The sequence below is a fragment of the Osmerus eperlanus genome, chromosome 4, assembly GCF_963692335.1.
Source record: "Osmerus eperlanus chromosome 4, fOsmEpe2.1, whole genome shotgun sequence".
In the NCBI taxonomy this organism is placed as follows: Eukaryota; Metazoa; Chordata; class Actinopteri; order Osmeriformes; family Osmeridae; genus Osmerus; species Osmerus eperlanus.
Window position 1 is genome coordinate 5,871,820 of NC_085021.1, and position 26,679 is coordinate 5,898,498.

A 26,679-nucleotide genomic window follows, 5' to 3' on the forward strand; every position below is an offset into this window, starting at 1 on the left:
AATGCCAAGATATATTCCTGAGACTGAACACAACTGAATATGCTACAGTTTATAAGGACTACATTTCATTAAACTGAACTAAATTGAATTGGACAATCTTGTATTTGTTCCTTTTATACATCACACTAGCCTAGTCCCTCCAGAGGGCTGATGTCCAGACACAGGTTTCACACAGGGGGGTCTGGACTATATCCCACTGTCACCAGGAACATGGAGCCCTAGATTAGCACTGTCTGGGTGTCCAGGATACCAGCCCTGGAACATCAAGGACCATGGTCACTGGTCATTCTCCTGACCAATCACAGAGGGCAGCCCATTGTCTGAGCTGGGGTCTCTCCATTCAGTACTTGTTAGACTGATGCTGTGCTGGAGAAAGTTAGAGAGAGAGAGAGAGAGAGAGAGAGAGAGAGAGAGAGAGAAAGAGAGAGAGAGAGAGAGAGAGAGAGAGAGAGAGAGAGAGAGAAAGAGAGAGAGAGAGAGAGGAGAGAGAGAGAGAGAGAGAGAGAGAGAGAGAGAGAGAGAGAGGGAGAATGAGAGAGAGGGAGCGAAAGAGAGAGAGAAGGAGCGAGAGAGTGAGAGATAGAGGGGATTTAGGGATGAAGAAAGGAGGAAGAGGGACGCAAGGGGGGCCGAGAGAACGAGAACTATGGCGGGAGAAAGAGAAAATGAAACACCTGTTTAAGCTGGGCCTGTTGAGAGCTAATGAGCTGTGACTGTTGCCTCTCAGTCATGCTGCATGTTCTCCCTAGCCTGGTGTGTCTCTATGACACCACACACACATTAAAACACACACACACGCATTCAGTACACATTACCCACCCACACACACGTCCAACACGATCACACACACATGTAAAACATACTCTCTCTCACACACACACATCTGCATGGAAACGCAATGAAACATGCTGCAGCAGCTGGACTTGCCATCAGCCCCTGCTGTGTGGCTAACTGCAGGGGCTTCTGGGGGATGCGGTTCACTAGGCCCTCCACGGTGGATGCTGTAATTGCTTTAGAGGTTTCAGCCCTGAGGAAACTAAGGCCCCTTTGACGCTGTGCCACCATGGAGCATTCACACAGCATGGGATGATGTCAGAGTTGGCTTCGGTTTATTTCTGTGTTTGTGTGTGTGTGTGTGTGAGGGTGCGTTAGCGTGTGAGTGTGTGTGTCTGCAAGCTCTGTGGCTGCATTTGCGTTCAGGGTGTCGGAGGGCATTGAGACGGGAGACTACAGTTTACGAGGGCATTACTCAGTCCAGTGACAACACACTCTATTGTTCCAGAGTGGTCACACACACATGCTACCGGCCAATTAGGCTGCAATTACATGCATGGCGGATTTAATTGACTCTGGGCAGGGCAGAGCCTAGCTAACAGACCGTCTAAGGGACCGGCTGGTAATAAACCAGGCATGGGAACAAACATGGGATTTCACTTCCCTTCAGCAGGAGAGATGTTACAAGCGTTTGCAGGTTGAGCAGTATGCCATGTGTGTAACTGTGTCTGGGGCTGTGTGTGGGGCATGTTAGAGGCTGTGTGTGTATGTGTGTGTGTGTGACTGGGCTCTGGGGTCGGAGTGTGTTTCAGTCCTTTGACTCATGTGACTGTTTCAGCCAGGGCGGAGGTCCTTTTGAGTGGAACTGCTCTCACACACTGGGTGTGTTAGTATGTGTGCATGCAGGTGTGTGTGTGTGTGTGTGTTTTTGTTTGTGCGTACACTCTGCTGTACTGAGCTGCTCTGAAGGAGATGTATGAGATGGAGTTGTGTCTCAGTGTGTTTCCCCCCTTGTATACCAACACATCATCTGCCACATCTAAACAGAAACATTAAGATCATGGAACATCTGAATGACTCTCCAACATAGATGGACATACAGACCATAACTCAGTGATCTTCAACCCTGGTCCTCAGGGCCCATTGTCCTGTAATGTTCTAGATGTTTCTCTTCTCCAACACACAGACAGACCCAACCATAACCCTGACAAAGGCAGACAAACAGACAGACCGACAGACAGACAGACCGACCGACAGACAGACCGACCGACAGACAGGGAGAAAGACAAACATAACATAACCCTAGTGCAGGCAGAAAGACTGATTCAGCGACGTCTCCATCATTTCTATTACTCTTTTTGGAGTATTATTCTCTCCATCCTCCGTCCTTCTGTTACATTAACACATAAAACACATGTATCCATCCATCCATCACCCCCCCCCCCCCCCCACAGCCACCACAGCCCCAGTATTGGAGCATTAAGTACAGACTCAAACTCAGTTAAACATCCCGGACTGTATTGGTGTGTTAAATAGCATACATATATACAGAAACAGCATGCATGAGAATCTTTAAATAAGATTTAAATACAGCAAACACAGTTAAATTAAGATATTCCTGTTAGAACGACTCCCCATCCCCTCTTATACCTGACCAGTTACAGCTCAGTGAGGATCCCTGTAAGGAGAACACAGCTAAAGAGAAACATCAATACCAACCAGATTTTGTTCCGGAAATGAACAAAGGTTGGCTGTACTCGAAACTGTCAAACACATTGTCAAAGCTAGTTTGAAACGTATCACAAGACTACACCTACAGTACAGGAATTAACTATAAAATGATGGCCGGACACATTTCCTTTCATTGTTACACTTTGATGATGTATGACATGATGGTGTACCTTCCACAGTTGTGTTGAACTGGCTCCTCCCCTTTTAACAGCCCTGTCTGAAGGGCTCCTGTTAGTGTGTGATCCCAGACCTAGTCAGAATGTATCTATGTCTCAAATCCTGTTTCACAACCTCTGATCAGTTTACCGGGACATTCTGAGGCCAGCTGGTGTCCTGGACTGAGACAGATGACAGGACCAAAGGTCAGGACTACAGTAGGATCTGATGCATTAGTCCCCACCCCCCTTCCTTCTCTCCCTCCTTCCTCTCTCCCTCCCTCCTTCTCTCTCCTTCCCTTCTCCTTCTTTCTCCCTCCTCCCTCCTTCCTTTCTCCATCCTGCTTTCCTTCCTCTCTCCCTCCCTGCTTCTTCCCGTCGACTGCCTTAGCCCCGCGACTCTCTCCATCACTCCCTGTCCGTCCAGATACGATCGAAGAACAATATTTGGAGAGAAAACACAGAGGCTGGACACGAATAACGGCTCTCACTTCTCTCAAACTAAGCAAACAAACGCAGACAGAGTGATGCATGTGTCACCGACTCGGCAGCCATTTTAAAGAGGAAGAAGAAGAAGAAAAAAACACACAATGTTACACATTATGGGACTTTGCTGACTACACTGAGGATTGTGGGAAAATGGGTTTTTCTAGGGGCAGCATAGCTACACTCCTCTCTTGTTTGGCTCCTTTCTACTGCTCCTCCTCTACCTCTCCCGCTGTGGCCCAGCTCGATTACGAAACCAGACTTACACCAACCCCAACCCTCTTCTGCCCCTCCATCCCTGTCTCCATCCCTCCCTTCCTCCATTCTTTCCTTCCTCCATCTCCTTCTGTCTATGGAAGGTGGTCGAGGTGTGTGCGCGAGTGACCAAGTGATATTTAACCAACAGAGATTATCCTGTGCGGAACATATAAATCAGTGTTTACCCAGCAGAAAACAGGCCGGCCAGTCTCAGCCACCTAGCCTGGCATTGTTCTCTCCTTTGTCTGGAGTGAACCACAGCACAATGCACTGTGGGAACTTGAGTCTGGCAGCAGATTAAAACAAAGCAGGCTTTTATCTGTTGAACTATCAACAATCGTCCTATTTCCAGTTAAGGCTATTTTCTCTGGGTGATGGGCTGAGGTGGTGTCCGATCAGGAGACTGTTGCATGTACCAAGAATGGTGGTGTGTGTAGATCAGCTGAACAAGGGAGGTGTGTGTGTATGATTGGGCATCTACGTGTGTGTGTGTCTGTGTACGTGCAACACCTTAACTGGGATGGCATGTGAGTGTAAACTAAGAATGGTGCGTGTAGAGCAGCAGAGTACGAGGAGTCTGTGTGTACATGGATGAAAGAATGTGTGTGTACAGCAGAATAGGCATGGTGTGCATAGAACAAGGGAGGCTTGTGTGCGGAGGACTACAGTACAACGTTTCTACAAAGAGAAGGTGCTAAGGGGATTTACAGACAGTATTTACAGAATGGTACAGTCTATCCACAGCTACACACATATACAGTCACGTTCAGACCCACAGTCAAAGAGTTTCCAGGTGTGAGGAGAGGAGTGGAGCTGGAGGGGGAGCTAGGATGGGTGTCTTCACGAACACGGGCACAGGAGACGACGGTGACTGTTACGAGAGAAGAGTCTGCATCTGTCCCGGTTTTCTCGGTGTTTCGGCTTCTCCTCCGTCCCTCTCTCACCATCGGTCGCTTCTAACGAACCCGTCCTCGGCTCTCTCTCCATCTGACATCTCTCCTTTTCACCCTTGCAGTCTCTCAATCACGTGACAGCACAAAGGTTCCCCTCCCCTCTCCTCTCTTCCCTCCATCCCCCCCCCATTACTCCCTGCCCGTCAGGTCTCGTGGCGTGCGGTTGCGTTCGCCAGAGCCCTTGTTGGCGCGAGCCTTGCGTGCTGAATCCTGGGCCTGCCTGTACTTCTCCACCATGGCCTTGTGTTTCCTCCTCAGCTTGTCGTTGCACCACATCCTCTCACAGTACTCCTCCACCTGCGGCAGGTTGGACGGGCCAATCAACTGCATCAAGTCCTTGAACCAGGCGCGCGATTGGCCGAAGGCCGAGGCAGCCCCGGGTCTGTAGGCGTGGCAGGAAGGCCACACCCTAAACCCGCCGCTGTTGGGGGTTTTCCCCGGGGCCCCCAGGGCGTCCAGGGAGAGGTCGTCTCTCGCCAGCAGCTGCCCCAGGGTCTCCCCCCGCAGGACGTCCAGGCTGAGGCGGGCCAGGGTCTGGGTGAAGCCGTGCTCCCTGGAGCGGCACACGTACACGCCCTCGTCGTGGCGGAACAGGCGGCGGAAGAGCAGACCCTGCTCTGTACGCATCACGCGCTCATCCAGCTTCACCTGGGGGCAGGAAGCAAGGATTAAGGGGAGGGAGGGACAGGGGGTGGTACAGGACAGGTGAGGAGGTAGAGGATGTACAGGTGAGGGAGAGGTGAGCTACAGGACAGGTATGGTATAGGTGGGGAACAGAACAAGTATAGGTACAGGTGAGGTACAGCGGGGGAGGGACAAAGCGGGTGGAGAAGAGGAGATGGCGAGAAGGAGACAGAAGTGAGGCGAAGGAGAGAAAAAGGTGGAGAGGAGTGAGCGGAGTTACTGTGCTGTTTGTTCAGCTTGGGAGACTCCGGTGTTAACCTGCCATGAAAAGCTACAGTTGTTGTCTCTGCCATGAGAGCCAAGGCAAACACTGCGGACTGGCCCTTTAAAGAGCAGCTGTCAGCCAGGCGTTTATTTGGAGGGAAGTACAAATATGCAGTAATTCCTTAATACCTTCTCGGCTGACTTCTTCTCATCTACGTGTGTCAATGTGTGTGTGTGTGTTTGTGTGTGAGAGAGTGTGTGTGTCAATGTGTGTGTGCGGTAGAACTAAGATCAAGACATGGTAGAGTGCCAAGCCCTACAGGACAGCCTGTCTCCCCTCTCCCCTCATATATCCCTCTCACTTTCTCTCTACTTACAGTAATGAGCGTCTGTATTTAATGGTCCCCCCTCTCCCCCCCTCCCCCCCTCTCCCCCTCTCCCCCCCCCCCTCCCCCCCCCCCCCTCTCCCCCTCTACCCCTCTCCCCCCTCCCTCCGTCTCACCTCCTCCATGCGTTCGTCTCGCTGCACCAGCCAGGTGACGCTGGCCTGTGGGGAGCGAGGGACACACTCCAGGAAGGTGCTGTTGTTCTCCGTCCCGTACACCACCCTCTCCTCTGTCACATCCAGGTCCTCTACTGTACACATGCACACACACACACACACACACACACACACACACATACATACATACATACACATAGACACACACATACACATGGACACACACACATACATACACACACACACATACACATGGACACACACATACACACACACACACACACAGACAGACACACAGACATTTCATGTTAGTAACAGAGTAAGCTGACCCCTTTCCTCTAACTCTTGTTCACCTCTGTCTCACCCCCTCACACATCTGCAGGTGAGCAAACACATCTCTGGTTCTCTCTGCTCCGCTCGTACTGAGAGAGAGATGGGGCCTGTCTGGTTTAGGTTCTGTCAGCTTTCATCTACAGTCATGTATGACTCACTTTCCATGATTACATGGAAGTTGTGTGTGTGACTCCAACACATATATATCCATACCCCTCCTCTCAGCCGCCAAGGTTTACGGTGGTGAATGTGTACATTTTGAGTTTGAATTTGTATGAGTGGAGTTTACATAAGTCTGGTGTGTATGTGTACAGTATAAACATGTACGTATTGTGAGGGATGCCTCAGTCTATGCATTCAAACACAGTTGTCCTCAGTGTGATAGCGGTCTGCCCTTACCCTGACCCAGGCCTGTGCTGAATACTCTTTGAGGGAGCTTTAGCTGTAAGACCTCCTGTCTCATATTCCCCTGTATTCCTTTCATCCCTCCTCTCATCCCTCCTCTCATCCCTCCTCTCATCCCTCCTCTCATCCCTCCTCTCATCCCTCTCCTCATCCCTCTCCTCATCCCTCCTCTCACCCTTCCCCTTATCCCTCCTGTCGCCCCTCCTCTCATCCCTCCTCTCATCCCTCCTCTCATCCCTCTCCTCATCCCTCTCCTCATCCCTCTCCTCATCCCTCTCCTCATCCCTCCTCTCATCCCTCCTCTCACCCTTCCCCTTATCCCTCCTGTCGCCCCTCCTCTCAGCCCTCCTCTCATCCTTCCTCTCCCCCCTCCTCTACTCACCACTGAGGTTCTGGTCCTGGCACTGCAGGACTGGGTTGCCATGGCGTATGTCCTGGCGGCGGACCCGTTGCCGTTTGGTGTTGGGGAGGTAGCGTGTGCAGGACGTCCCGTCCCAGGCGCAGTAGGGGTCCCTGGCCAGGCAGCACTCAGCACACGCCTTCCCGTACGCATCACAGCGGTGGAGCCTGACCTGGGCCATGCCTGCAGGAGAGCCCACGTACAGCGCTTGCTATTGGTGGGGAGAGTGGGTGAGGGAGGGAAGGGTTGAAGGAATGAGAACTTGGACTTCATTGAAATGTAGCCCTGAGAGTCTTGAAGGAAGCAACTTTAAAAGGACTCTTTAATAAAGATTCTCACCCTTTTGACAGAGATGTCCATGGACGTGATGGGAGTTGGAACCTTCAGACAATAACATGTTATTACTCTCACAAATGGGTTACTATTGTAAGACATTAGTTCAGGGCAGAGGCTGCAGAGGAGGAAAGGAGATGTATGATGGAGATGTATTATGGAGATGTAGTATGGAGATGTAGCGTGGAGATGTAGTATGGAGATATAGTATGGAGATGTAGTATGGAGATGTAGTATGGAGATGAAGTATAGAGATGTAGCGTGGAGATGTAGTATGGAGATGTAGCATGGAGATGTTCAGGTGTTTTACCTTGAAGACCTGCAGCTCCTCCAGAGTGACCTCCTCAGTGTCTAGCGAGTTTCCGCTGCGCAAGGCGATGACCTTCAGCACCGTGCCCACATCTGACACACAAGGAGCACACAGTGGCCAGGGGTCAGGGTGACCAATCATAGCTCCATGGAGGAACTTGTCCATGGCGTTGACCTGCAATTGGACCGGACCAGCCAATACTGTACCTAACCTCTAGAGAAGGTGACCTCATATTGGGCCCGTATTCCAGCCACACAGCTAATATCCTCCCTTATTCCAGGTTCCTCCCTCAAGGAACAGGTTTCTCAACACAGCCGTCAGCTGGAGCAAAGACAGACCTTGCCAGCTCTGCGTGTCTACAAGCCATTCATCTTTAAATAGATGAACTCAGTGAACTCAGTGGATAAGCTTTACTCTGCTATCAAAGCCAGGGTCGAAGCCGTGCCGTCTTCCAATACAAATAAAGCTTACAGGGAGAGCTTCCATTCTACCACGCTAACCCTGACGGTGACCTCTGAAACCCTGGCCCCTGACCTGTGCCGATGAACATGACGTCGTACTGGCCGTCCTCGGCCTCCACGCGGTCCACCACGATCTGGCGTAGCCGGTACGGAAGGTTGGCCTTGACCAGCAGGGGCTGGCGCAGGGCGGGGTACACCGGCCGCCACATCAGGGGGTGGCTGCGGGCGAACTGGAGAACCGTGTCCGGGAAGTCCTTGGTGCTGCCGAACTGCCGGCCTGGCTGGTTGGTGATCTTACTGGGACACTGGGGAGGGAAGGGTGGGGGAGGGTGGAGAGTGGAGGGTCACAGGTTCACAACGTGGAGGACACAGAGATGTTGTTCTCGAATCCTACTGAACTCTCAGGTGTCATTACTGCAGGTCTTTAGCTGTGATTACCTGGGGAGACATGCCCAGACTGGACTAACTTAGGAGATAAGGCTGGTTTACCCCCAAACCCCTTAAGAGGCTTCTAGAGGTTATCACTACTGGCTATTTAGAACACCTACACACACATACACACACACACACACACACACACACCACACCACACACACACCACACACACATATAGATGGAAGATAAGTACTGCATGTAAGTCCCCCTCAGATGAACAGTATCCAAGATCATCTGGGGAACTTAGAGAGAATTGGTTCCAGAAGGTTCACATGCATAAAGAGGGGAGGGGACATAGTTGGCACAGTCTTATCACTTACACTGTGAAATCTACGACATGCAGAGCCTGCACTGTAGGTATTAAATCATTATGATATAGAACTGCTTCAGCCTAGTCAGCAGACAACCCGGGGGGTGGTGGTTGGGGGTTGGGGAGAAAAATGTAACAGCCAGCGGCCTATAAAGGAGGTTACTGTTGTGCACAGTAAGTGCATCCATACAGGAGTCAGACCTCCAGGGCTGGCCGGGCTGGCAGCTAGAGCTCTGACCCCAGGGATGAACGCAGCGCTCCCCCACATGGGCCACATTAGCATGGGAACATTGACACAGGAGCTGCGCTGGACATCCATATCACCTTGATGGAGCTTATACACTAACCCCTGGGAAGCCTGTGTGAGGCTGGACAGCTTTCTGCAGCCCCCACAGAGACTGCGGCGCTGGGGAGATGAGTCCTGGAGATACCAGGGTGCTCAGATAGTACCACATGAGACCAATGATCAACCCACTACAGATACCAGAGTTAGGAACCCGCAAAATTCACTGTTAGAACTGTGCTCTTCCACTACTCTGCACTAACGAGTTGGACTTGTGTACAGTACTTCTGACATCAATCAAAACATCTGACAAAGGAATGAGGGAAACATTTAACTTGGATGGAAGATACTGAGTTTTGTCTCGACATGTTTTGTCTCGTTTTAGTTTCAGAGAGAAGTAACAAAGTGTTTTGACGACTTTGTCTGCACACATCTGAACATCTTGAGATCTGAAATCTTAAAATAATAAATGTTTTAACGATTGTGTTGTGCTTCTAAGCTTTCAAAGAGTGGCTGTGCTGTGAACTAAGATTTGTTCAGCCATCTGGTCAAGCTGCCAACTTCTTTCCCGGGCCTTGAGGCATAGAAGAATAACATGTTCTGAAATCCAGGGATCATGTCAAATAAGATTACAGTAATAGATCAATACAGTACATGTAAAAGCACCAAAGGCTAAGCAAGATTAGGAGTTGAAACGATCATTTTCCATTTTGTTTCAAGTCATGGTTCTAGAAGGCTCTCTGTGCAAACGTGATTGACAGTACCCACTCATTGGTTAAATGGACCTGACTATATCAGTGCAGTGAAGAGTCTTTGGTATGAGGTACTCACCACCCCAGGGCGAGGGTAGGGCACCTTGCCCTCGTACGCCCCCCACTGGTAGTCCGGCCCCTCCTTGTGGGCGAAGGGCCCGTTGAAGGCCTCTCGTATGTCAGCCATGCGGTACACACACACCGCATGGCCCTGGAACACGTTACTGTTGGACACAGGTCAGCAGGTCAACCACCAGTCACTGGTTCAACGTGTCTGTGAGTGTGGGTGCATGTGTGTGTGTGTGGGTCTGTGTATGTGTGCATGCGTGCATGAATGTGTGTGTGTGTGTGTGTGTGTGTATATGTGCCACAACTCACCTGATGGTGCTGAAGATGGCATACACGTCTGGGTTTTTGTCATCTTTGGTTCTCAACAAGAACACATCCTCTATGGAACAGGAGGACAAATGAGTGTGTGCATGCTCATACTGTAGTGTGTTTGTGTGTGTTTGTGTGTGTGTGCGTTTGTGTGTGAGCATGTCTTACCCAGCTCATCGAAGTGTGTGTCAATGCCGTGTGGTCCTGGTACAGAACACACCAGCCTGGCCTTGACAAAGGTGCTCCACTTGTTAACCAGGACCCTCTGACCACCCGCATCATTCTACAGACAACAGACAGACAGACAGACAGACAGGATCAGTAAACTATGCAAACAACAACACATACAAAAACGTAATTTCCCACTGTACCCTGACAAAGCATCCATGGCAGCAGAGCTACCCAGCTGCAGGTCTCCATGAGGGCTCATCCTTCAGCACAACTGCAGCCACACTGTGCTTCTCGTCTGCTCATACTGTAGCACTGCACATAGACGCACGTTTACTACACGCCAGGGTCGTGTAAGCAGGGTGTGAGAGTTTGAGCGTGTGTGTGTTTGTGTGTGTGTGTTGCGTGTGAGCTGTCTAGGAGCTGCACTAGCAGAGATAATTGCTTTCTTGGCAGTGTGTTTTCATGGTGGAACTGATTATAACGGTACTTGAGGGAGGGAAAAGAATACTATAATATACTGTATTTACAGCGAGAGAGAGAAAGGGAGAGAGGGGCAATGAGAGAGGCAATGAGAGAGAGAGAGAGCGGGAATGAGGGGTGAGAGGAATGAACAGAGAGGCAGAGAAAGGGAGAGAAAGAGAAGGAGAGGGAAAGACATCAAGGAGAGAGAGAGAAGAGGGAGGGGTGGAGAACGAGAGAGGAAATAGCTCATGAGAGTGTGCACAAGGCATGCTTCAGTGCAACACTGCATTGTCTAGACGACTGCAAAGATTGTAGGTCCCCTGGGGCAAAACCACGGTCAGCTGGTGTGTGTGTGAGTGTGTGCATGTGTGTGTGTCTGATGCATAGTGTGAGAAGGATGACACGTATGCACGCTCATATCACATCACATCCGACAGCTCTGTGTGTACAGAGGAAGAGAGGTCGACAGAACTATTTTCTTCACATAAAATCATCTCTTCTTTCGGACCAAGAGATTCTCTTATCTCTTCCACTCCTCCCGCCCGCCCGCCCGCCCTCCCTCCCCCCTCCGTCTCTCTGCAGTACTCCATCTCTGACTCTGGTCTGTCTAAACCATTGCTCCCCCACAGTAAGCAGATACTAAACTCGTATATACATCTTCAACCATCCACAACCATCCATATGGTCTGTGGTTCTGCCGGGGAACCAGCCCAGAGGCTATAGAACCCATACAGCCCAGAAACACAAAACCTCTCCCCCCACACACACACACACCAACCCCCCACCCCGGGGTCCAGAAGGCTGCTCAGCAACAACCCCCTTCCAGTCACCCTGTGTGTGTCTGTGTGTGATGGGAGCAGTGCTGTGTGTTTCTGTGTGTGATGGGAGCAGTGCTGGGTGTTTCTGTGTGTGATGGGAGCAGTGCTGGGTGTTTCTGTGAGTGATGGGAGCAGTGCTGTGTGTTTCTGTGTGTGATGGGAGCAGTGCTGGGTGTTTCTGTGAGTGATGGGAGCAGTGCTGTGTGTGTGTCTGTGAGTGATGGGAGCAGTGCTGTGTGTTTCTGTGTGTGATGGGAGCAGTGCTGTGTGTGTTTCTGTGTGTGATGGGAGCAGTGCTGTGTGTGTTTCTGTGTGTGATGGGAGCAGTGCTGTGTGTGTTTTTGTGTGTGATGGGAGCAGTGCTGTGTGTGTGTCTGTGTGTGATGGGAGCAGTGCTGTGTGTGTTTCTGTATGTGATGTGAGCAGTGCTGTGTGTGTTTCTGTGTGTGATGGGAGCAGTGCTGTGTGTTTCTGTGTGTGATGGGAGCAGTGCTGGGTGTTTCTGTGTGTGATGGGAGCAATGCTGGGTGTTTCTGTGAGTGATGGGAGCAGTGCTGTGTGTGTGTCTGTGAGTGATGGGAGCAGTGCTGTGTGTGTTTCTGTGTGTGATGGGAGCAGTGCTGTGTGTGTTTCTGTGTGTGATGGGAGCAGTGCTGTGTGTGTGTCTGTGAGTGATGGGAGCAGTGCTGTGTGTGTTTCTGTGTGTGATGGGAGCAGTGCTGTGTGTGTTTCTGTGTGTGATGGGAGCAGTGCTGTGTGTTTCTGTGTGTGATGGGAGCAGTGCTGGGTGTTTCTGTGAGTGATGGGAGCAGTGCTGTGTGTGTGTCTGTGAGTGATGGGAGCAGTGCTGTGTGTTTCTGTGTGTGATGGGAGCAGTGCTGTGTGTGTTTCTGTGTGTGATGGGAGCAGTGCTGGGTGTGTGTCTGTGAGTGATGGGAGCAGTGCTGTGTGTGTTTCTGTGTGTGATGGGAGCAGTGCTGTGTGTGTGTCTGTGAGTGATGGGAGCAGTGCTGTGTGTGTTTCTGTGTGTGGTGGGAGCAGTGCTGTGTGTGTTTTTGTGTGTGATGGGAGCAGTGCTGTGTGTGTGTCTGTGTGTGATGGGAGCAGTGCTGTGTGTGTTTCTGTGTGTGATGGGAGCAGTGCTGTGTGTGTTTCTGTGTGTGATGGGAGCAGTGCTGTGAGTGTGTCTGTGAGTGATGGGAGCAGTGCTGTGTGTGTTTCTGTGTGTGATGGGAGCAGTGCTGTGTGTGTGTCTGTGTGTGATGGGAGCAGTGCTGTGTGTGTTTTTGTGTGTGATGGGAGCAGTGCTGTGTGTGTGTCTGTGTGTGATGGGAGCAGTGCTGTGTGTGTTTCTGTGTGTGATGGGAGCAGTGCTGTGTGTGTTTCTGTGTGTGATGGGAGCAGTGCTGTGTGTGTTTCTGTGTGTGATGGGAGCAGTGCTGGGTGTGTTTCTGTGAGTGATGGGAGCAGTGCTGTGTGTGTTTCTGTGTGTGATGGGAGCAGTGCTGTGTGTGTTTCTGTGTGTGATGGGAGCAGTGCTGGGTGTGTTTTTGTGTGTGATGGGAGCAGTGCTGTGTGTGTTTCTGTGTGTGATGGGAGCAGTGCTGTGTGTGTGTCTGTGTGTGATGGGAGCAGTGCTGGGTGAAGGGCTGACTCACGGCACAGACTCGTCCGATGCGTGTGTGGATGGCCCCCTGGGGGTCGCCGGCCTCCATGGCCTTCTCCGTGAAGAAGAAGTACACCTTGTCATTATCCCCGTCGTCGTTGTCCGGGATCAGGTGGGCCGCCACAAACTTGGGGTCTGAGCAAGGATAGGGAGGTGGAGAGGTTGAGTGTTTGTGTGTGTGTGTGTGTGTGTGTGGGGGGGGGGGTGCATGTGTGTTTTGTGTGCGTGTGTGTATGTGTGTATGTTCTTTACCACGTAAAAGTTTCTGGTCAGTCTCAGTCCTCATGGTGGATCTTCCTAGACTCCTGAAGATGACTGAGTCTCTACCCAGGAAGTCTGCTGTTAGCCCTGTGTACAGCTCCCCGCCTGGAGGAGAGGAATGGAGAGGAGAGGAAGAGAGGAGAAGGAGGGGGGAGAGGATGGGTAGGAGAGGAGAGAGGAGAGGTGAGAAGGAGAGAAGAGGGGAGAGGAGACGAGGAGGGAGGAGAGGAGAAGGAGGGGGGAGAGGATAGGTAGGAGAGGAGAGAGGAGAGGTGAGAAGGAGAGAAGAGGTGAGAGGAGAGGAGGAGGGAGGAGAGGAGGAAAGAAGAGAGGAAAGGACGAGAGAGGAGAGGAAGAGACGAGACCAGAGGAAAGGAGCAGGATGAAAGGGAAGCCAATGAGAGACGAAGGGAGGAAAGGAGAGGTGGAACGATGAGGAAATCAGGAATGACAGAGGAGAAATGAGGACGTTGGGAAGACAGGAAAACAAAACTAAAGATTAGACAGCCGTCGGAACACACTGCAACCCTAACTCTGTGATCTACACACCACCTTTGGCTCCCCAGACTCCCCAGAGAGGCTGGACCCAGATCAGATCACCTGGCTGGGGCCCTGCCAGCCAGTGAGCCTGTCTGCCTGCCGCACTGACCTTGGACCAGCTGCTATCTCCAGGACTGTGGGACCAGGGACTGGTCTGAACTTCAGGACCATCTCCCAAACACACAGTGTCAGAGACAGAGCACAGCTTCCCAGACACTGTCATCACCTATTAGTAACTGAGGATACACCGTGTGTGTGTGCATCTCTGTGTGTGTGTGTGTGTGTGTGAGTCTGCAGCCCAGAAAAGGAGTGATGGGGTGATGGAGACAGGGGAGCTTGTCTTACACTCCAGAGTAAGCTGAGACAGACAGCCTATCAGCTTGTGGCTTCAATCCAACTCTTATCCACCCTCCACTCCCACTCTTAGGGAGAGAAGACCTGTCCTGAGCTCCTCTAGCCTTTATTAGTCTGTGTGTGTGTGTGTGTGTGTGTGTGTGTGTGTGAGAGAGAGAGAGCTCCTCTATGGCCCGATTCCAAACAGAATCCCCTCTGAGGAAGGCAGAAAGCAGTGGGGCCTGGCCCTGGGGACCCTGGTAAACACAGTGGCCTGGTTCCAAACGAGACAGGTCTTCATTGATGGAGAGAGAAGGAGCTAGGGGACCAGGAGTCCTCAGTAGTCCCAGTCCTAGTACAGAACAGTATATGTGAACTCGTCGGCTGACAGCAGGACAGATTTAGGGCAGACCCTTTAGATACAGTCAGAGATGGAGTGATATGGTGCTGTTATTGGCTGAGATGAAGATAGACCCATCTCTGTATGTCAGAGTGTTTGAAACTCCCTCCCTGTAAGATTCATCCAGGTGTTACTCAATGTAAATCTTTGTATGTTGAGTAAGACAGCATGGAGATGCTGCAGAGATCATGTGTTCTTGTGAATTAGTGTGTGCGTGTGTGTGGTGTGTGTATGTGGTGTGTGTGTGTGTGGGTGTGTGTGAGTGTGTTTCCCTTTCTCAAAGTTCGGTACACGGAGCCTCTGCCCTTTGGCTCTCTCTGTGTGTCTGCCTGCCAGACACAATGCATCTTGGGAATTAGTGAGGAAGTTTGTGAGGTCCAGATGCAGTGGACACTCACTCACACATACACGCACATGCACACACACACACACACACACATCTAAACACATGTAAATGAAACACAAACACACCCAAATGCACTGCTAATAAACACACGTTATCTCAGCGAGCTGGGCTCCCAGGACTGCATCGCATTATAATAAATCAACCTTACACAAGCTAAGTGTCTACATGTCTACTAGAAGCAGAGGGACACGCCCTACATGTCTCTACAGCATCTGACTGAGCCAACTGTTCGGGAACAAACAGAAAGAAAGAAAGATAGATAGAAAGAGAGGAGGCGGATTGAAGGGGGGACTTACCAACGAAGGTGCTAGCGAAGGGAAGGCTTGGGTCATGGGGAACTTTCCCCCTTCCACTTTCCACGTTGGTGGGGTCCATGGTGAAGACATGCTGGGGGGGAGAGGGAGAGAGGCATGTGGAGGAAGAGAGATAGACAGACAGAGAGAGAGAGAGAGAGAGAGAGAGAGAGAGAGAGAGAGAGAGAGAGAGAGAGAGAGAGAGAGAGAGAGAGAGAGAGAGAGAGAGGGAGAGAGGGAGGGAGGGAGGGAGAGGGAGGGAGAGAGAGAGAGAGAACGGGGTAGAATGGGTTAGAAACGTAACGCACGATAGTTCAATTCAGCACAATCGGTTTATGTGAGAGGGGAGAGTCAGAGAGAGACAGAGAGAGACGGGGAGAAAAAGAGAGACAGGGAGAGAGAGAGAGAAACAGAGAGGGAGAGTCAGAGAGGGAGCTGGTTGTAGAGAGGGACCAGAGATGGACAGATGTGGTGGAGGGGAGCGGAGCTGGGTGAACTTCCCTTGACCTCCTCTGTTCCTCACCGACAATGGAGCATTGTTGTTGACGTGGGGGACGAAACGATTGTACAGTAGCCCATGAGGGACACATTGACATGGAGGTCAAAACATGGAAGTCAAAGGGGATATTAATACCCTGATGAAGGCTGCACCCTATCTTACACCAGGAAGACCAAAATAAAGCAGAGGTTCCGGAATTTTACGACTCTTTCCAGAAAGTGTGTTCCCTTTGACTGACTGGGCTGCCCAGAGGCACAGAGGAGACGTCTATGCTGTCCTGGACTCACATCTCCCTCTAGGGCCTGCATCCTGCTGTACAGTGCTGCCCAGGGGTCTGGATAGTTCAAGGTGAAAGGTCAACTGTGTGATAATCGTAATAGTAAGTCATCAATCTAGAAGGTTCTTGTGAGTCTTCACTGCTCTGCAGCATTCCTCCATCTCCTCATTCTTTCCTATCACAGCATCTCTCTCTCTCTCTGTCGCTCTCTATCTTTCCCTCTCTCTCTTGTCTTCTTCTTCTTTTCCAGAAGGACTATATTTAGCTCCCTCGTTTGTCATCCTTATTCTTTCACCGCCTTCATTCTCCCTTTGCTGTTCCTCCCCTATTTCTTTCTCCTTTTCTCTCTCTAACTTTCTTTTTATTCCTCCCTCCCTCCCGGCGGGCTAGCTCATTGCTAGCAGGGAAGGGTGTGGGTTTGTTGATAGGACGTCCAGAAAAAATCTGCCTTGCCAAGACCAACATACAACTACCTGGACTGGGGGTGGATCTGGATAATAACTGCTGGCACACACACACCCAAACACACACACCCACACACACACTCACACCCAAACACACACACTCCCAAACACACACACCCAAACACGCTCACACACACACCCAATCACAGATGATCTATCTCTCACTATTCTGTTTCTCTGGGCAATAGATATTGCAAAATAATGAGTATTGCATACAGATACACACTGTAATACAGAGAATATCAGGGTAGGTAACAACTGTACACAAAGGGCTTACACAGCATGTCTTCATGGTTGCTAAACTGATCAAGTCCTCTTTAGGGACATCATTAAACTTCATTTCTGCAACAGAGTGTTTTAGGATTGCAGTGCACTTTGCTCAGATTCAGTCAATTTTGCTGCAGCAAGATGGGACCCGTGGCCTCTATCATCAAGCAAACTTTCGTATCTGTCAGCACCCCTCCTCTCCCCTCTTCCTCCCATCGTCCTGTCCTCCTCTCCTCTCCCCTCTTCCTCCCATCGTCCTGTCCTCCTCTCCTCTCCCCTCTTCCTCCCATCGTCCTGTCCTCCTCTCCTCTCCCCTCTTCCTCCCATCATCCTGTCCTCCTCTCCTCTCCCCTCTTCCCCCCATCATCCTGTCCTCCTCTCCTCTCCCCTCTTCCCCCCATCGTCCTGTCCTCCTCTCCTCTCCCCTCTTCCTCCCATCGTCCTGTCCTCCTCTCCTCTCCCCTCTTCCTCCCATCATCCTGTCCTCCTCTCCTCTCCCCTCTTCCTCCCATCATCCTGTCCTCCTCTCCTCTCCCCTCTTCCCCCCATCATCCTGTCCTCCTCTCCTCTCCCCTCTTCCTCCCATCGTCCTGTCCTCCTCTCCCCTCTTCCTCCCATCGTCCTGTCCTCCTCTCCCCTCTTCCTCCCATCGTCCTGTCCTCCTCTCCCCTCTTCCTCCCATCGTCCTGTCCTCCTCTCCCCTCTTCCTCCCATCGTCCTGTCCTCCTCTCGTAACCTTTCTTCTCTCAACTCTCTGTTGTGGGACAGCGTGGGAAGCATGCATGTGGTAGAAGATTTCTCTCTAATTACTCCCTCTCGTTCCTCTGCTTTCTGTTTTATCTCTCCTCCTCCTCCCTCCGTCTCCTTTGTCAGTCTATCTCTGCTCTGCCCTGGTTTCCAGGCCTTCGTTGAGGAGATCAGGAGTTCATAAGGACAGCTTGGCTTCAGGAAGACAGACAGACAGACAGACAGAGACACAGAAGAACAGGAAAGACTGAAGCTTGACTTTCCCGTACAAAGATGATCACTATCTTTCTGTCCACGCTCTTTCATTGCCTTGATTTATCCTGTGTGTGTGTGTGTGTGTGTGTGTGTGTGTGTGTGTGTGTGTGTGTGTGTGGAGGCTGGATGCTGTCATCTGAACGGAACAGTTTATTTTTCTTACAGCAGTGCTGGGACCACCACAGGACTGTGTGTGTGTGTGAATGTGTGTGAATGTGTGTGTGCAGGAACATTTGTACGTGTCTTTGTGAGTGTGTGGGTGCATACGTGTGTGTACGGAGGTGTGCATACATGTGTTCCTTTCTGTGTGTGTGTGTGTGTGTGTGTGTGACCATCTCCAGGCCTACAAAGCACACACGAGTCTCTGCCATCCTATGAGGGCAGAGCCACAGGGAAGCCATGCATTCCTTTAGCCAGTCACACACTCATCTACAGCACACACACGCCTGCTTGCTTTCCCTGGCTCACTCTGTCCTGAGGTTGTGACCCCTCGGGCAGGGCTGTGGGTGGGATGACCTCTGACCCCTAGGTGTTTCATCCCTGTTAGCCTCACAGACACAAACAAACTCACACACACCAGGTCAGCGGTATGGCTGTATGTCTGCCTCAGGGAGTGTGTGTGTGTGTGTGTGTGTGTGTGTGTGGGGGGGGGGTCTTACTCTTAAACACATATACATACGATGTGACCCTACCTTTCTCACTCACACACACACACACACACACACAAACAACATGGGCGTTGTATATAGTTGTTTGTGTCAGTGTGAGCTGGACGCCGAGTGACTAAGACATAGTGTGTGTTTTATAGAGTCACACAGACCAGACGCACTCTGCTCTGAGCATGATTAATGACAAGACCAGCATGTCAGGAGACAGCATGCGCACACGCAAATACACACACACGCACGTACACACACACACGTAAACAAACACACATTGCACAAGAATGCACTGACAGTTACATTTGAACAAACACATGTGCGTCTATCCTTGAAGGCACGTACACAACATTTGCACACACACGTACACACACACAAACAATACCCCTATAAAATGGTAACAAATACAAAGACCACCCTTCTACTCTCTCACTCCCAGTTGCCTCACTCTTGCCAGTGTTGTAAATCCCATAAACAAAGATCAATAGCTGGCACTAGATCCCTCACCCCTGTAACCCTCCAGCCCTCCTCCTCATGCCCAGGGTGGGCCTCTCCTGCTGGGCCTGGCAGGCTACTGCTCTGGGCAGCTCTGGAGGACCATGGAGCACCATGAAGGAGGGCTGGCCACCAGCTGGCTGTCAATGGTTCCTTTCACCAACACACAAGGATTTACAGAGGGCCTCACAGCAGAGGTTCAGGCCTGTCCAGAGGGCCTTACGGTGGAGCTGAAGGGCCCCGCTGCGCAGCTGCATGCTGGAGCTCAACCCTGACCCTTGAGGTCTGAGACTTCTCCTGATAATAAAACCTGCTGGCTGCTTTTACAGTGAAGACAAAGAAGATAAAAGAAAGCAAAAAGTGTGTGTGTGAGTGAGAGTTTGTATGCATGCGTGTGTGTGTGTGAGTATGCACGATTGTGCGCGTTACCTCTCCTCGATGGCCCACGTACACATAGGCACACATAGGATGGAAGGCTCCGGTACCACAGGCCAGCAGGTGTGTGCGGTTATGGGACTGCAACAGGCGCACAAAGTTGGCACACTCCGTCTGAGAGAAACGCACACACACACACACACAGCGGTTAAATAAATCACAACACACAGAGCAACAGTAACTGTCATCCAGTTTGTGAGGGTTGGACCCGGGGGGTTAGCGCAGAATAAAGTGATTTCTTAACCAAGTCTATTGGCTCCACATGTTTCCACGCCGGGGCCAAGAACAAGAACATGAGAGGATGAAACTGTGTAAACGTCAGTCCGTTGGATGTTTGAAACCCTGGGCCCACTGGCTTCAGGGTTCCCACACTACAGCGTCAGAGAGGGGGGGGTGGGGGGAGTGGGGGGGGGGGGGGGGGGGGAGTAGGGAGGAGAGAGCAGAGAGGGTGGAGAGAAAGAGGAAGAGAGAAGGGAAAGACGTCAAAAGACAAACAGAGAAGCAGAAGTACAGTACAGACAGACACGTCGAATGAGAGAGGGGCGAGAGACCCTAGAAGACAGTGTGAGGACGACGACGGACGCGGACTGGTGAGGTGGAGAGTGTCAGGTCAAAAGTCCCCTGAAGTTGTGTCAGGTGGAAGACTCCTCCCTCACCCTGGAAAAGAGGAAGTACAGGGCCAGGCTGCTTCCTGTCTGTCAGATTACAACAGGAAGGGAACATGGGTGTCATGGTGACCAACAGGAAACCAGCTGAAAGTGTTTCTGGCAAGGGGGACGGGGTCAAACTCATACACTCAACCTCAGTGTGTGTGTGTGTATTTTTGTGCGTGTGTATTTTTGTGCGTGTGTGTGTGTGCGTGTGTGTGTGTGTGTGTGTGTGGAAGGCTGTTCGTCACTCAAAGTGAGTTGATTGCTTCCTCTAGTGCTTGAGTGTGTTTTTTTGGATGGTAAGTCACACAAACAAAAACACAGACATACATGTGCACAAGCATACACGTACACAACATAGTTGTAGACAGTTAGACACTTCAGAGGGTCTAGCTGTCTGTTCTCAGAGTTGAATCAGGAGACCAGGCAACACACACACTAACCTCTACACTAGACACATACAAACACATAGAACCACCCAGCTTTGCCTTGACCTGACCCCTAACCCCTGACCTGTGGTTAGACTGTGTTTGGTCTAGAAGTGGTGCAAACAGCACAATGTGTGTGAATGTGGGACTCTTTTCTAGAGAATAATGCAGATAGAATGTACTCAATAACCACCGAACCCCGACACAAAGACACACAAACACACACACACACGCACTCCCCCCATTCTCCAGTTTTCCCCAGATGCAGGTTAGGTAGTGTTACAGTGTTCAGGCCTTGGTTATAACAGAGGACGACAGCTACTCCCCCTGCGGACACTGGCTACATAACTAAACCTGCAGGACAGCAGCATTGTGTGCGCTTTTGAGTGTGTGTGTGCGTGTGTTTATATGTGGGTGTTTTCGTGTGTGTGTTTGTGTGAGTGTGGGTGTTCATATGTGTGCATTTAGGTGTGTGTGTGTCTGCGTGTGTCTGAGTGCGTGTGTGTGTGTCAACTCTGTCTCACTGCGACAGAGGGAGGAAACACTTAATAACTATTGATATTAGACACCCAGTCTCACCTGCCACTTCAAACACCATGGTTACCAGGAGGGCCAGCTCTGACACCCTGCAGAGGGATTCAAACTAACTGCTCCCCTCTGGACACACACACACCACGCACACACACACACACACGGAAATACACAGTGTCACATTAGCCCCGTTTACCAGTCAGTCTAACCTGATCCAGATGCGGAGGAGGTTTCATGTCCTGCTGTTAGGCCGGGCTCACAGACTTTATTAAAGGAGGGATGAAGGAGGAGAGGACAAGACAGAGGGAGGGCGAGAGGACTGGGTTTGGGTCTTTACAACTTTATTAAGAGGTAATGAGTTTTGTTGATGATGCCTGTAGGAAGGATAAAAGCTGAAACAGCAGTATGAGGGGAGGGGCGGGGCGGGGAGGGGAGGGACGGGGAGGGGAGGGGATGAGAGGAGAAAACAATCATCTTGATTATGCAGTTTTAGAACGTGCCGTTCTTGAATTTGTGGCTCTGGAACCTTCCAGGTTCTGTGAACCAGGGCTGCCCAACCCTGTTCTTAGAGGGCTGGACTGAAAACCAACAGGATGGTCGATCTCCAGGATCATTGTTGGGCAGCCATGCTATACATGATTCCGGCCTGCTGATGATCTCTGAGAAGGGAGGGGCCTGACAGCAGGACTGACAGGTGAAGGGAGGGGACTAGCAGAAAAGTGAGGAAGTGATTGGAGGACAGAGCTTTCACTCACCTGAGGATCCTTTCCCCTCTGGACACAGTCTTCTCTGTTACCAGGCAACGGAGGCCAGTAGATCTGGAGGGATAAACACATATGTTCGCATGATAAATGAGTTCATTAGTGAGAACACTGAGACTAAATCTGCAAATCTTGCAACACACACGTTCAGCCTGATATGGTTATGACTATGATGTTGTTCCTGTAATTGAGAGCTAAACACACACACACCAATTATCTCATTACATAAGACTACATTAGACTCACCTCTATGGAGTTTATACAGGCAACGGTTTTTCTTCAGTGAAAAGGTTAAAAGGATACTGCTACTACTATTGTGCCAAGTATACTATAGAACTGCACACGGGATACTATATAACTGTACCAAGGATACTGTATAACTGTATCCAGGCAACTGTATAACTGTACCAATGCTGTATAACTGTACCAAGACTACTATATAACTGTACCAATGCTATTAGATAGCTGTACCCAGGCTACTACATAACTGTATCAAGGCAACTACATAGCTGTACCCAGGCTACTGTATAACTGTACCCAGGCTACTACATAACTGTATCCAGGCAACTACATAGCTGTACCCAGGCTACTACATAACTGTATCAAGGCAACTACATCGCTGTACCCAGGCTACTGTATAACTGTACCCAGGCTACTACATAACTGTATCCAGGCAACAACATAGCTGTACCCAGGCTACTGTATAACTGTACCCAGGCTACTACATAACTGTATCCAGGCAACTACATAGCTGTACCCAGGCTACTGAGTAACTGTACCCAGGCTACTACATAAGTGTATCCCGGCTACTGCAGGGATCAGGCGTCAGTCCTGCCAGGCTGGGGTGTGACTGCTGCCGTCAGCCCTGCTTCATCACAGCAGAGCTGCCACTCTTTAATCAGAAAAGTCCCGCCCCGGCTACTAACAACATTGTGTCAGAGTGTCCAAACTCTACTGGCAAACAGATGGCTATCCGGAACAATGACTCTTTGTGCGAGTGTGTTTCTAGAGGAAGCGAGCCGGGCTGTTTGCTATGGCTAGCAGGCATTTGCTGCCTGGAAACAACAGGGTTAGGAGGCATTGAGTGTGAGTGTATATGTATGTATGTGTGGGTGTGATGCTTATTATTACAGTGTGTCACACGCAGCAGACAGTCATGACAGACCAAGAGTTTGGAACACGAGTCGCCCAAAGGCAGAATAACCGCAGTTGAAGGGGAACCACAACCACCGTTAAACAGCACAGCATTTTGTTGTTTACCCTGACATAAACCCTGCATTGAAGGCACGAATTGTTGGGCAGCAATCGCATGTGTTTACATGGCAACGCTGAGAGAGAGCGACATTTACCTAATCATATGGAACACCATGAGGTTAACATGTGTCAAGGTGATTAGACTTAATGAGGCTAGCTGAAGCGCCTTCCAGGGCTGCGAAGGCACCCTGGGTACTGGAGTAGGTTGAAGAGGGATGGAGGGGAGAATGAAATTAGGACCTATCCTCTCTTCTCCTCTTCTCTTTAACCCTCCCCTCCCCTCTCTTCGCCTCTCCATTTGTCTATCATTCCTCACCTCTCCTCACCTCTCCTCCCCTTCTCCCCCCCCCCCCCACACCTCTTTGGAGTCTGCATTGGTACGGTCCAGTCGTAGGGAGTACAGGACGTCTTTCCCCCCCAGGAACAGACGGTCATGGTAGTCATCCAGAAACACCGCGCCCAGCGAGAGCTGGCCCTGGTTACCGTGGTGACCGCTGAAGATGGACGACCTGTTGGTGGACACCAGATCTGGAGAGAGAGAGAGAGAGAGAGAGAGAGAGAGAGAGAGAGAGAGAGAGAGAGAGAGAGAGAGAGAGAGAGAGAGAGAGAGAGAGAGGTAGAGAGAGAGAGAGAGGTAGAATGGGGGGAAACCCAATGTAATCATGAATACACAAAGGGAAGTAGACTGTATCTAACTGAGAGGGACTAATTAATAAGCTACCAGGCTGCAATTGATCCCAGATGGACTGTGTGTTTAGGAGCCGTGTGTCTGTGTGGGGGTGTTTAGGGCTGGGTCGGGGCTGGCCTGGTTCTGATTCCAGCCTCCCCGCTGGGACCTATTCTCTATTCTGGATCAAAGACGTTCCAGAATAGAGTTTTAGAAAATCAGAGGGTTTGACAACTGTTCTGATTCTAATGGCTGTGATCTGGAATCATCTCCAGAGTTCTGAGAGGACTGGATCAGAAGCAGCATGTGGAGCAAGCGACATCAGAAGCACTCTGAACTCCAATGAGTTAGTAAACACAGTCACATAAAGAAACCGCATACTCTTTTATCTGTGTTTGTTTGTGTGTGTGTGTCGGCGTGTGTGAGTGTGTGTGTGTGTGTGCTTAGGTGTGTGTATGCGTGTGTGCATGTGCATGCAGGCTCTAGGAGTGTGTGAAGTGTTGCCAGGTCGGACCATACACAACGTAATCAGAGACGATCTCTCTTCCCAAACCTCAGGAGGTGGAACGCTGTGCCTGGATCAGAACAGCTTTGATCCCCCTGGTGTGTATATGTTTACAAGGGAGCAACTGAGAGGAGAAGAAAGAGAGTGGGGAGGGAGGGAGGGAGACAGACAGAGAGACACCAGAACTTCATCCTGACAGCAGCAAACATCAGACATCTCACACACCTCTCTCCTGATCTACTCTGCAGTCTGACTGGGGAGCAGGGGGGGGGGGGGGGTAGAGACATGGAGAATAGTTCAAGTTCAATTAGGGGTGTGTGTGTGTGTGTGTGTGTGTGTGTGTGTGTGTGTGTGTGTGTGTGTGTGTGTGTGTGGAGGGCCTCTCTGATGGACAGGGTGTTGTGGTTACGGAGGGTCACTCAGCAGACAGTCCTTGGAGTGATGAGTTGCAGACTCATCACTCTCTCAGCGTGTGTGTGTGTGTGTGTGTGTGGAGAGATGTATAATGTCGATAGAGATGAAACACTTCAAGACACAAACAAAACTCAGCTCTCTCTTGCACACGCACGCACACATCCACCCACACACACACACAACAGTTACACTACATCACCTTAATTACCAGTGGCAACTCCAGGATAAGTTTTACACAGTTTTCTCTTTAAACCAAAGTTTTCCTCTCATATATTTGCTAATGACAGAGGCACGCCAAGCTGAACCCAGATGAATCAACGGGATGAGGAGGGAGTGGAGGAGGTGGAAAAAGGTGGCAGAGGAGGAGGAGAGAGCTTGAGGAGGCGCAGGAGGGTAGGAGAGGAGGAGGAGGAGGAAAGACGGTGAACCGGCGAGAACGGAATCAAAGGAGGCGAAGGAGGAGAACCGGGAGAGGAAGCGAAGCGAGCGGGACAAACGAGAGTCTTCAAAGCAGGAGAGGGGAGGAGAGAGAGAGAGAGAGAGAGGAGAGAGAGAGAGAGAGAGAGAGAGAGAGAGAGAGAGAGAGAGAGAGAGAGAGAGAGAGAGAGAGAGAGAGAGAGAGAGAGAGAAGAGAAGAGAAGAGAAGAGAAGAGAAGAGAAGAGAAGAGAAGAGAAGAGAGAGAGAAGAGAAGAGAAAGCTGGGCAGGAGAAGGCACGAGTCAGAGCGCTCTTTAACGATGCCCTCATCTCAAACAATGGCTTCAGCAGAGGCCAAGTTAGCTACAACACTGCCTGTTAAAACACTTGTAAAAACGATTTGGATGGCTTCTACAAAGACTGATGGTTGTGATGGAGTTTGGTAGAGGTAAAAGGACTGGCAAGAAACATGCTGAACAATTAAGAGATACCGAGAAAGAGACAGACTAAGAGAGAGACAGACAGGTTGGGAGACAGGCAGAAAGTCATAGAGACAGACACACACAGACAGACACACGTCCATATGCCATAATAAACCATTTAGAGACAGATACAAAGTCTGGGCTAACAGGAGAATATCAGGTGGAATGTTCTCTGTGTTTTCATTCCCACACACACACACACACACACACACACACACACACAACTGCAGATGTGAAGCTGTTTCCACCGAGCTGGGAACGCTACAGTGGAAGTACAGGACAGGGCGAGTGAGGAATGAGTGTTGACTTGTTTGTACGTGAATGTGTGTGCTTGTGTGTGCGTGGTTGTGTGTGTGTGAGGGAGTGATGAGGACTGTGACACACACAGATGCCGATGGATCTGAGCTTCAGTAGGCGCCTGTGTGTTTTGACAGAGAGGATTGTGGGGGCAGTGTCAAGGATGTGGTCTCCTACCCTGTTCCTGCCCCTCCATCTCCTGACCTCCTGAACCACAGATATGGTGCACGCAATCACACACACAAACACACACACACGCACATGCCACATACATACTGTAGACACATCCATGTTCTTACTTTAGCATTTATTTTCTGATTTCAATGCAGTCTTTTTGTACTGTACGAGTGCGTTTAACTCAATATGGTTATTGTTGCATTTTTGGTCCGTGATCCAGACTTAAAGGAAAAACATCGATCTTATTGGCCCCTCTGGGTCCTCATGACCCATCAGAGCACAGATCTCTTGCACGGTAGCCCTATCAGTCTGCTACAAAAGGGACGAGCATATCGTATGACTTGCACACACACAAGGGTGGGGATGGTTGTACTTTGTGATTCCCAGTTCACCTGGTGCTTGTTAGCAGTTAGCAGTCTGACGCCTCGCTCTGGAAACCACAGACACACTCCTCCTCCTCCCCTCTCTTTGTCTTCCTTTCACATAACGCTCTTTCTCTCT

The 26,679-nt window shown here is 50.6% G+C and overlaps 1 protein-coding gene across 2 annotated transcripts in view; it reads right to left on the bottom strand.

Annotated features, from left to right (window-relative positions):
- Window positions 1-2,270: 2,270 nt before the first annotated feature.
- Window positions 2,271-26,679, bottom strand: part of sema3bl (sema domain, immunoglobulin domain (Ig), short basic domain, secreted, (semaphorin) 3bl) — a 26,239-nt gene continuing 1,830 nt past the window's right edge. The window contains exons 2-16 of one of the 2 annotated variants that reach the window (XM_062458337.1): window positions 23,578-23,747; window positions 21,960-22,022; window positions 19,590-19,709; window positions 15,501-15,591; window positions 13,517-13,630; window positions 13,257-13,399; window positions 10,316-10,430; window positions 10,148-10,217; window positions 9,849-9,993; window positions 8,063-8,294; window positions 7,529-7,620; window positions 7,225-7,266; window positions 6,868-7,096; window positions 5,748-5,878; window positions 2,271-5,005 (exon numbers count right to left, since the gene is read on the bottom strand). In XM_062458337.1, the coding sequence (XP_062314321.1) occupies window positions 4,487-5,005; window positions 5,748-5,878; window positions 6,868-7,096; window positions 7,225-7,266; window positions 7,529-7,620; window positions 8,063-8,294; window positions 9,849-9,993; window positions 10,148-10,217; window positions 10,316-10,430; window positions 13,257-13,399; window positions 13,517-13,630; window positions 15,501-15,591; window positions 19,590-19,709; window positions 21,960-22,022; window positions 23,578-23,747 (2,276 nt within the window). In that variant the 3' untranslated portion in view covers window positions 2,271-4,486. Of the gene's footprint in view, window positions 5,006-5,747; window positions 5,882-6,867; window positions 7,097-7,224; window positions 7,267-7,528; window positions 7,621-8,062; window positions 8,295-9,848; window positions 9,994-10,147; window positions 10,218-10,315; window positions 10,431-13,256; window positions 13,400-13,516; window positions 13,631-15,500; window positions 15,592-19,589; window positions 19,710-21,959; window positions 22,023-23,577; window positions 23,748-26,679 lie in introns of both variants that reach the window. The other variant, XM_062458336.1, reaches the window with a different exon arrangement.